The sequence below is a fragment of the Elephantulus edwardii genome, unplaced genomic scaffold (genome assembly GCF_000299155.1).
Source record: "Elephantulus edwardii isolate Elephantulus edwardi_28Jun2011 unplaced genomic scaffold, EleEdw1.0 scaffold00257, whole genome shotgun sequence".
Lineage (NCBI taxonomy): Eukaryota > Metazoa > Chordata > Mammalia > Macroscelidea > Macroscelididae > Elephantulus > Elephantulus edwardii.
This window is the reverse complement of record NW_006400007.1, coordinates 503,530-514,708: the sequence shown is the minus strand read 5'-3', so window position 1 is coordinate 514,708 and position 11,179 is coordinate 503,530. Positions and strand designations below refer to the sequence as shown.

At 38.5% G+C, this 11,179-nt stretch overlaps 2 protein-coding genes across 2 annotated transcripts in view; one reads left to right on the top strand and one right to left on the bottom strand.

Annotated features, from left to right (window-relative positions):
• PRR11 (proline rich 11) overlaps nt 1-2,568 on the bottom strand; it is an 18,375-nt gene extending 15,807 nt beyond the window's left edge. The window contains exon 1 of the mRNA XM_006899466.1: nt 2,417-2,568. Coding sequence (XP_006899528.1) covers nt 2,417-2,568 — 152 coding nt within the window. The remainder of the gene's footprint in view (nt 1-2,416) is intronic.
• Nucleotides 2,569-8,150: 5,582 nt separating this feature from the next.
• Nucleotides 8,151-11,179, top strand: part of SKA2 (spindle and kinetochore associated complex subunit 2) — a 22,515-nt gene continuing 19,486 nt past the window's right edge. The window contains exon 1 of the mRNA XM_006899465.1: nt 8,151-8,183. Within this exon, the coding sequence (XP_006899527.1) occupies nt 8,151-8,183 (33 nt within the window). The remainder of the gene's footprint in view (nt 8,184-11,179) is intronic.

The window sequence follows — 11,179 nt, the reverse complement described above, 5'->3', positions numbered from 1 at the left end:
ACACACACACACACAAAATAATAATGAAAAAAATTAAAAAAAAAAAGTTGTGCGGAAGGAGTTGCATCGCCAATGCAAAGGCTAATGGTTTGAATCCACCAGCTGTTCCATAGGAGAAAGATGGAAAATCTCCTCTCTGAAAATCCACTGGAAGGTCACCTAGGAGTTGGCTCTGACTTGACAGCAATGAGCTGAGTTGAGTTGAGTTGAGTTGACTATAGACAAAGGGAGCACCAGTGATGTCATTACTAAGAAGTCGCACTGCTAACCCAAAGGCTGCCTTGCTCAGGTGCCTCAAATTCACTAGCCGCTCCATGGGAGACAGATAAGCAATCCTCTATCATGTGATTTATAGCCTCTGGGAAACCCACCAGAGGGACAATCAGCTATGAGCCAGGGCAGTGACTCTGAGATTGAGTTGTATGCTTAGGACACCACACATTCATGATCAACAAATAAGGCAAAAATTCTGCCCTTGTGGAATTTGCAGTCTCATGGGGAAAAAAAGATAAGATAAATGAGTAGTAGTAACATTATCTATGGTATGTTGTATCCCTGCAGATCAACTTTCAATTAATCAATAAGTAGACCTATAAGGTGAAGGTCAAAGAACAGCAGTTGTCAAAGGATAAATCCCTAAATGCAGAAAAAGGTAGGCTAGAAGAATTAACAGAAATGAAAATCACAGGAAAGAAGTGGGAAAAGTATGGTTACACTGTGAATATTGTAATTAATATTATAAAATAACATGTATGTGAATGGTTGAATGAAAAACCAACTTGCTTTATAAACTTGCCCTCAAATCACAATAAAAAGAAAAATAAAAAAAAACAACAGTAAAATAACACATAGAGTTAGGTAGTGAGAAATGCTGAGAAAAAGTATCACAAGAATGTGACTTTTGGGGGAGGGGGTAGGCAGGGAGAAAAGTGCAACAATGAATGACTGGAAACCCTAAGTTTCTATAAACTTTCATTAAAATTAATTTTTAAAAAGGGTTAAAAAAAGAAAAGAAAAAAGAATGTGACTTTTGCTGGGGAAAAACACACTAGAAAAGTAAGGAAGCTGTAAATTAAAATATCTGCAACAAGTGCATTTCAGATGAGGGAATACCAAGTGCAAAGGTCTTGAGGTGGAAGAGAGCCTAAGTGTTTATGGAATAGGAAGGAGGTCAGTGTAACTAGAGAAGAAAGGGGATTAGAAGACGAGGTTACAGTGTGATAAGAAAAGGTGTAATGGATCATACTAAAGGCTTTATCTTTTACTCTGAGATAGGAAGTCATGGTAGCATTTGAAGTAAAGGAGCAACAAGATAGGACTTTTAACAGTTTCAGTCTGGCTGCTTCTCTGTGAGCTGACTACAGAGGGATTGAGGGTAGAAGCAGGAAGACCACTTAGGAAGCTTTGATAATAATCTAGGAGGGATGCAGAAGAGTAAAAGATGCCTACTTTTAGAAAGCAAGTTTGGGGTTTGTAGCTATAACCATGGAAAAGACCAAATCCACTGCCAACTCATAGTGAACCTCCATCAAGTTCCCAAGGCTGTAAATCTTAACAAGAGGAAACAGCCTCATCTTCCTTCTGTAGAGCAGCTGGTGGTTCAAACTGCTGACCCTATAGTTAGCAAGCCAACATCGGCCCTACTATGCCCCTAGGGACCCTGTAAATATTTTACACACAAAAAAAGTATATAAAGTATAGGTTATTGTAAAAAAAAAAACACACTCAGAGTTAGCTAGAAATCAAGAATCTCTTTCATTAACATGTTTATGATGGATGTCCTAAGATTTACGAATGAAATCAAAGCATTAACCACAATTAAAATTTAAATTCTTGTCCTATGCCCCTTTTCCCCCCTTGACTTAGTTACCAGATTGATGGCATTAAATTGACCAGGAAAACTGAAAAGAATGTGTATCTCAAACACAATTTTCAGTGATTTGTGTTTCATTTAAACTCCTAGACTAGGGTTGCCACATAAAAGATGCCTACTTAAATCTAAACTTCATATAACAATGAACAATTTCATAGTTTAAGTGTATTCCAAGTATTTCATAGGACATGTTATCATGTGCCATTGACTACGACTCATAGAGACCTTACACACAATAGCTCTGAGCCCTGCTCTATTCTGAGCCAATCTCACTGTCTCTGACAGGCCTACCCTCATTACCCCAATTATTGTGTCAGTCCATCTCATCTGGGGTCTTTCTTTCCTCTGCTGTCCCTTGATCCTTCTAAGCATTTCCTTCTCCAAAGACTGGTCTCTCCTGGACATACTTAAACTAGATCCACTTATTTATCTGAAATTCAAATTTCATGGGGCATTCTGTAATTTTATATGTGAAATCTGTTGACTTTATCCTAAATTGATGAGATTTCTGTAATATTTTCTCTGTCCTACACTATGCCTTACCTTTCTGGCGACCTTGGGAGAGGGAGAGAAGGAGGGGGAGATGGAGGGGAAGGTTTAATTTGCTTGGACAGAAGTCGAGATGCTTCTTTTTTTTTAAATAATCTCTTAGCTTTGGCTTTTTGCTTTCTTCTTCGTTGCTTGAACTTGGGCATGATTTCTGTAAAAAGAAATTTGTTTTACTTTTTAAATTGAAGGATAATAGATACAGGATAATAAATAACCACATGTCATATATGTATATCTCGGTGGAGTGAACACACCCTTGTAACTACCATGTAAATGAAGAAAAAGGAAAAAAAATCATAAAATATTAAAATGTAAATGAAATCTAAAATACAAAACTAAGTTTTATATAAGAGTTTCAAATCAGAAGCACTTGGGGGTGTGTGAAAAGAGAAATCTGAAAGCAGAGCCTTAACTCTATTTTAAAATCTTGGCACAAGCCTGTGATGCATGTGGGATTTAAAAGCTGCCTTGTCTGACAGGAATGCCTTAACATTGATGTTGAAGTAACCATATGCCCTAAAGAAGATATTCCTTTTTCTCTGAGGTCTGGCAGGTGTAGGATACTATAATCTATAGAATCAGACAAATGCAAGACGTGATAGTTTGCGCCTGAAGGATTTTGATACACAGCATTATTGATATATCTTCACAATGGATCCCCCAGAAACAGACAAAACTGAGGAAGCAATTTTACCAATAGTTTACAAAAAACCACGTCCAATTGCCATCCTGGGACCACTCTGTAATAAATAGTCATGTGCCTTTAACCAATCATATAATCCCATTTATGTACTATGTCCCAACTAAATTCTTACTTCTAGATATCTAGATACTTGCAACTCCTCTGATAGTTTTTCAGCTAATTACAAATTATGTAACCTTTAGTTCCTGCTTCCTCTTCACTTGCAGCAGATCTGTCCTTTTCACTCTGACTGTAGATGTTTCCAGGAATGGACAATCTCTATTCCTCAGTGAGGAAACTCTGGTGGCCTAGTTGTAAGGAGTTGCACTGGTAACCCAAAAGTACATGGTTCAAATTCATCAGCAGCTTTTCAGGAGGAAGAGGGGTGATCTCTTCCCATGGGATTTACTGCCCTGAAAACCCACTATGGGTCAGCTATGGGTAGGTTCTGACTTGACAGTACACAACATAACATAGTCTCTCAATAAACCTCTTCTGCTTTTATTTAAGCAGACTCCATAATGTTGTTCATGACAGTTTAAATTATCACTGGAAAGACTTAAAGGAGCCCTTGTGGTGCACTGGTTAAGCATTTGGGTGCCACAGTAGGTGTCACTTGAGTGTGAAAGTTGGACAGTGAAGAAGGAAGATCTAAGAATTGATGACTTGGAATTGTGAGGTTAGTGAAGAATATTGAGTACAATATGGACTGCCAAAAGAACAAAGAATTCTTTCATTGTTATCCAATCCCTCCCTCCAAGTCCACTCCACTATGCTACCTTCGTTCTAGACTCCTGTCATAACAATATCTAATCATGTCAGTTCTCTTTTATAACAGTGGCATTATGCCATATTTGTCTTTTTGTGACTAATATATTTCACTCAGCATAGTGTCCTCCGGGGTCATCCATTTTGTGTTATAGTTCATGAGTTCCTCTGTTTTATTTTTCAAAAAGAAAAGTGAGTTGGGGGAAGGGGTGAGAAGTGAGAAAAGTCAACAATGAATGAATGGAAATCCAAAGTCTTTGTAAACTTTCATGAAAATAAATTTTAAATAAATAAATAAAAATATTACCAATAATGACATAGAACAAGTAGATGACTGAAAAATGTATGATTGATTTATGGAAGGAAATTTGCTTATTTATTAAATTGGTATGTTTATCTCACAGGGAAGAAAAAAAAAGAACAATACCTGTCTTGGAAGAAATACACCCAGAGGGCTCCTTAGAAGCAAGGATGGTGAAACTTCATTTCACTTACTCTGGACATGTTATCAGAAGACAACAGTTTCTAGAAAAGGGCATCATGCTTCGGGGCAGAGGGGTCAGCAAAGGAGAGGAAGGCCCACAATGAGATTGACTGACACAGAATGGCCTTAAACACAACAGAGACGATGAGGATGGCACAGGATGGGGCAGTATTCTGTTCTGTTGTATAGAGTTGCGATGAGTCAGAGCCAACTTGATGGCCCCTAACACTACCACCACCACCACAAGAGAGCTTGAGTAGGAACCAACAGCAATAGATTAGAGAGACTTTGTCTTTGGCATTACATTACTGTCTAAGTTTGTTACATTTTTATTCAGTAAATCAGATGCATTTCCCTTTATAAGAGAGGAAATTACTATAGTTGGGTTATGGCCAGTTGTTAAAAGTTATTAGCCAGAAACTTTTATGGAAAAAGGAATGACATGAAATACTTATTGAATGTTCTTTTATTCAGGTATGTTCATACACATTTTTCTCTGCTAAGGCTCACTATCTTGCATATCAACCCTGACAAGGTATATTTTTATCCTTATATTCATATAAGGTCAACTACATTTAAGGGAGCTCTAGTGGCCTAGTGGCAAGAAGCTGCACTGCAATCCCAGAGGTATGAGGTTCAAATCCACCAAATGCTCCGCTGGAGAGGGAGGAGCAATCTCCTCCTGTACCAGTCCAATCTGATTTGATGGTACACACAAAAAAACCCCCCATAATAAAAAAACCAACCAAACAAAAGACCTACAGTTAGGAAGATTAGATGATTTGCCTGATGGAATGCAATAGATTAAATCCAGATTTAAACTTCTCCAAACACATTCTTTCTAATAATTAGGATACAATTCACAGATTAAATGGGAGCTGTACAATGAAATGATGATACCAAATCTGGGGCAAGAGGCTTTATTTTATTTATTTATTGTAAGTGCTTGTTAATGGTCAGGCATTATTCTAAATGCTTTATTTAGTTTTATAACAATTACAATTTAAGGACATTAATGTTTCAAAATATTTATTGCAAAGCATTTAAAAACAAATCCCAATATACTTTACTCTTAATGCAGACCCTTTTCTAAAGAAAATTTAAATTAGAACTAGTTTGAAAATAAACTCCAGCAAGTTTACTGGTTTTGATTGTTGCTACCTGTGGAACAAAGATGTTGTTCAAGAAGCAGAATTAAAACATGGTCAAAGGTCTGGGCTCCTCCTGTGCCTCCTTCCCCTCAATCTTAAAATTGAATAGGAACAATCTGCCTTTAAAATACACATTCATTCTGCTTTGGTGCACTCCCTAACCTTTCAGCACTTGGTATGCAGCCCTGCACTTGCTCTGCATTTTGCTGGCTGAAGAATCTCCCCTAGCCTGACTGCTGGTTGTGAAAGCTGAGAAGTAGCTTGATTCCAGGAGGTGTGGACTTGCAGGGGGCACCCTTAATAGCAATGGGGCAACAGCACTTGGATCTATATACAATTCTGCTTGGAATGAATGTTCTTGATAATATTTTATTGGATTAATGGCATGAATCCTAATGAATTTAGAAAAGAAAATGTTTTATTGTGCTTTTAGTGAAAGTTATGGAACAAATTGGTTTCCTATTGCATCGATACAGACTTTGTTTCATGATATTAAGTAGTCTCCACATTGTAATAGCACTCTTTACACTTTCTCCCTTTGTTTCTTTTTTCCATTCATCTTTTATCCCAGCCTTTCCTGCCTTCTAAGATTTATTCCATGGCAAATACTGCCTTGTATATCTTATACTAGAGATTGTTCTACAGAGTGGGTACTTTCCTACGGCTATTGTTAACCTCATAAACTACAGACATGTGGTCTTCTAATTCTTTTTTTCTTCCTATGGCATGAAACCAAAATTTTATTTCAGGTTGGATAGAAGTAAATAGCAATAAAATGCATTTAGGCCACTTTACAAGTACAGAAATAGGTTAAAAGCTGGTGTGCTGGCTCGTGCAACCTGGCTTAAGCTGGAGGCTCATTCTGTAGATGGACAAAGTTATGCTGATGCTTTGCCTTTGACCTGCAATGTTGTATTAAACATTTACTGAGTAATGGCATCTAAAGTAAGTTCAATGAAATATGTATGCAGTGTTCAGTTGATACAGGCTTTTTCACTCTAAGTATAAAATATGCTAATATAATAACTGTGAGGATTTCGTGAAGCCACCAGCAGACATTCGTTATGCGAAGTATCATTTGCAAGATGATATTTAGATGAAGAAGACACAGGATCCAGCTCCTGGCGGATTATTGCAGGTACACAAGAAACTTTTGGACAATCAATAAAGAGTTTCTCAAGCAAGTATCCTATTATTAAAAGCAATTCTTAGGCAATGAATTAGGAGATATTTCAAATGCTCTATAACCTTCAGAAACAGCCTTTCTTGCTTGAGAGGAAAAAAAAGAAGTATCTTTCTTTTTTTCAGAGATAATTAATCACTACACGGTAGTGAATTTGAACCTCATGCGTTCAGGACTGCAGCGCAGATTTTTACCATTAGGCCACCAGGACTTCCTAGTCTTCTAATTTTTTTTAAATTTAATTTTATTTTATTATTTTGTTCGTGTGTGTGTGTGTGTGTGTGTGTACCGTCAAATCGGATCTGACTGGTACAGGAGGAGATGGCCCCTCCTTCTCCAGCAGAGCATCTAGTGAATTCGAACCATGTACAGGGCACACTTTTAAAACTGATGCTTTCACAGAATTCTATTGAGAAATATCGGTTCACAGATTTTAACATGCATAAGAATCACTGAAAGTGGTGATAGATCTGGTTAAAACGTCTTTTTTTTCATTCTGTAGGTCTGGGTGGTGCCCACTCATTTGCATTTTACACAAGAGTCCAAGTAACAGCGATGGTGCTGCTTAGTGTACCAGACTTTGAAGCAGTAAAAAAGTAAAAGAATGTACAAAACAAAGGCAGATAGATAGCTTACTCCAAAACGTATTTTGTAGAATGTTAATTGAATAGCAGAGCTACGGACAGGATGAAGCTAGACTGAGCACTTTTCTCCGATCCCCAAATGTCCCCTTCCTTCTTCCATCTCCTCTTTCACCACAGCTTAAGTTCCCACCTCCTTAAACTGTATGACTGCAAGCAGAAATAGTCTAGATGCCGAAAACGCTAACCCGGATAACAAGGGAAGAATCTTTGCACTTACTAGTCTAAAGGCCAGTGGATTAGATGGAGTCTGGGCTCTTCAATGCCATCCAGAAAAATTCAAAATGAAATCCATGTCTCGGAGGGACCAATTATAACCAAGGACTTGCCACAATTCGCTAGCTCGGAAGAAAAGTCTGCCTTGCGATTGGCTGAGGTAGCACTAAGTTCTGGCCAATCAGAGCTGAGACGCTCAAGGTATGAATAAGGGAAAGGCGGGAGAAAAGAAGGTGTGTCCACGCTCTCCATGCTGTCTGTGAAAGATTTTGTGTAATTGGTCAGCATTTCTTCCGATTCTACCAATCGCAAGGTCTTCTCTGCAGAATCCTAACTATGAAATTGAAAGGAGAGACGGGGTGCAGCCAATGAAAAAAAGGTGTGCAGCAGCCAATTCTCCTGCGGCGTTTTGTGTCTTTGTCCAACAGGAAAATGTGTTTCATGGGGAGGGGCGTTACCTAGTCTCCAGTGGGCGGGCATCATTGAACTGGGGAACCAATGAGTACAAGATGTTGAGTGACAGCTGTCCAATAGGGACCTTCAGTGCTAGCACGGTTTGCGGCTTAAGCGCCGCCGCGGTCTGAGGAATGTCAACTATTCAACATGGAGGCGGAGGTCGATAAACTGGAACTGATGGTGAGTGCAAAGTCAAGGAGAACTAACTGGGTAGTTTATCCCCTTCTCCCATGACTTCGAAGATAGGACACAACTTAGAGTCACTGGAGACTCAGATTAGTGGAGGTTAGACTAGACTTGATATCTCCTCTACACTAAAGGGAGTCTCCACCGCTTGGTCCCTTTTAACCGCCGCGGGGAAGGGGTTACATCCGGGAAACTCGGGAGGGAAATGGCGGGAGATGCTGAGGGTGTGGGGCCTTTGGAATTTCTTGTTTCTTTCCTTTAGCCTTTTCACTTGTGAAGATACTGTAGATGGTGCACACAGCTTTCTGTCTGTGCTTTCCAAAAGATGTGGCTGGAATGATCCTTAAACGCCCCTTAGAAGAGCGTTCACATTCACACTTCAAGAAAGGGCCGGGGAGGGTGAGCCCGAAGCAGTGCATCCTTTAGGGCTAAACTGTTCTCATAGGAGGGCTGAGAAAGGATGCGCGGGACTTAGGCTCACAACTTCTAGGAAAAAGGAAGTCCCTGGATCTGTTCGTTCCGGAGATGGCAAGCCTTGGGAGCGGGAGGGATGTGATCGAAGGGGATCGATCTGAACCCGGAGCTGCTTCTTCCCCGGACTGAGCGGACGGGGAAGGCACTCTGCTCTGGTGTAGCCCCATTTCATTCATTTGTGGAAGTAAGGGGCGGAGGCTAATTGGAAACGGTGCTCGCAGCTCCTAGCGGTTTTGTGCTGCACGAGGGTGATAAACTGAGGGGCAAAGGGCTGCCTTCCTCGTTTCTCTCTAGGGACCCTCCCCTTATTTGTTCTGTTTAATCTTCTACTCTCATCCCTGTGCTCGTCCGCCTGCTCTTTCCCCCCCATCTAGTGTTCCCTCCTTTGTTTTTTTAAACCAAAGAAGGGTTTTTTGGGGGGGGAGGGGAACAAACTTTTTATTTAAAAAAAAAAAAGAAAAGTTTTACTTTGCTTTGAGCCGCATTCCTTTGATTTGGCAGCGGAAGTTTTTACCCACAGAGCTCCCTTGTTTTGCCTTTGTTGTGTATGGTGAAGTCAGAGCCGACCCATAGGAGACCCTCCATAAGAGGCAGTTAATCACAAGGAAGGAAGGTCTTTCTCCTGCGGAGCAACTGGTAGATTCGAATCTTGTTTCTTTGGTTTGGCAGCACACTCCTTACAACTAGGCCACCAGAGCTCTCTGTTTTTAGCACTCAATTTTTCTTAAAAAACATGGAAATTGGAGAAAGCAATTTTTTAAACTGCAATAATAGTGAATTTTTAGTCTAGAGTTTTATTTTTAACAATAACTGTCATTTAATGAAAATAAAAATGAACCAAAACTCTGTTAAGTGTTGTAATTTTATTTTATCAATAATCAGTGATAAGACTAGGTTGCCTTCTCAGTCTCCCTCCAGATAATTGTTATGTGCCCGGTCGAGTCGTCGAGTCGCTTGCGACTCATAGCGACCCTAAGTACAACAGCCCTAAAGCCTGTTCTATCCTGTGCCAATCGCATTGCCTCTGACACACCCATCCCGATAGTTCTGCTTAATTGTAATATGCTGAATAACTCAAAGGGAGCTCTGGTAGCATAGTCCATAGGGATTTGCCCAGCTAATTTAAAGGCCACGCCTCTTTAGCTGTTCCACCTACCGCCCTGCAGAAAAAAAGATGGGCAATCCCCTTCCCAGTGACTTAAACAACCTTGAAAAACCACTGGAGGGTCAGCTATGTTCTGACTCCATAGTAATGAGTTTGAGCTTTTTGCATTTGAAAATGATGTAAATTTTTATTTTAACAGTTTTCTCAAGTTGATTATATAATTTTGTAGTTAAATGTTTAGTCTTTGCAATAGAACTTCTTTAGATTGAACATATTTTATTTTAAGGGGAAAACAAGCATATAGTTGACAAAAAGTAGACTTAGGAAATTATAAAGTAGCAAGAGCCAAACTTTTAGATTAGATTTGTTCTAAACATTGATTCTAAACATTTTTTAAGAGAGGAAGAGAAGAAAGCAAATATTTTTTCTCTCTTAAATTTATTTCAAGCATTCTAGTGGTAGTTTTATTTTTTAAGTTTTGAGTTGTCTCCATAATCTTTTCTTTAAAAAATTATATTTAAATTTTAAGAGTCTTTAACATTACTGACATAATAATAATAACATAGTAAAACACAGTACCTCTCATCTTGAGATTTGCCACGTACTTTTAGGGAAAACTGTTTTTATCTATAACGTGTTTTAGTTTCTAAGATACTAAAAGTAAATTATTTCCTGTGTATTTTTCTAGTCCTTTTTGTTTTGTTTTTGGTTCTACATTCCTTAAATAACTGGCTGAGAAACCAATATTGAATATTTAATATATGAAGGGAGAATGCATACTATTTCATTTTCAAAAGAAAATACTTAGTCTAATTTTTTTAGATAGTCTACTACCCTTATTTAATTTAATTTTTTAAAATTTGTTTTAACCTCTAATCCAGAAAGTGAAGCATTTTCATTTTAAACGCTTATCTTTAAAACTTGGTCCTTGGATAGCAGAAGTTGAAATATTTTAATATTTGAATCATGTGAACCAGACTTTGAGGCCCAAACCTTGAATGTTCCAGCTGTCCTGATCAGATTTGAGACCTTTTCTTAGTAGGATCACAGTCCAAGTAAGTAGTTAAACTGGAACATGTTAAAAGGAGATAGGGGAAAACGAGAGGGATATATTTTTCCATCAATCAGTATTATTGATGGTAGAATAAGCTCGTTGTAGGATAATCTTTCTTCTAGAACTTGAAATTTATTTGAGAACAGTAGGCCTGTTTTTGGTTTGGTGTTGTTTTGTTTTTTTTTAAATTTAAATTTATGACTAATTTCAGTAAAGATTTACAGAGGCTTTGGATTTCCATTCATTCATTGTTGCACATTTCTCCCCTCCCAGGCCTTCCCCCAGAACACTACCCTCTTGGAAAAGTAAAAGAAAAATTCTTTCATTGTTTTACAAAACCTCCCCCAGGTCCACTCC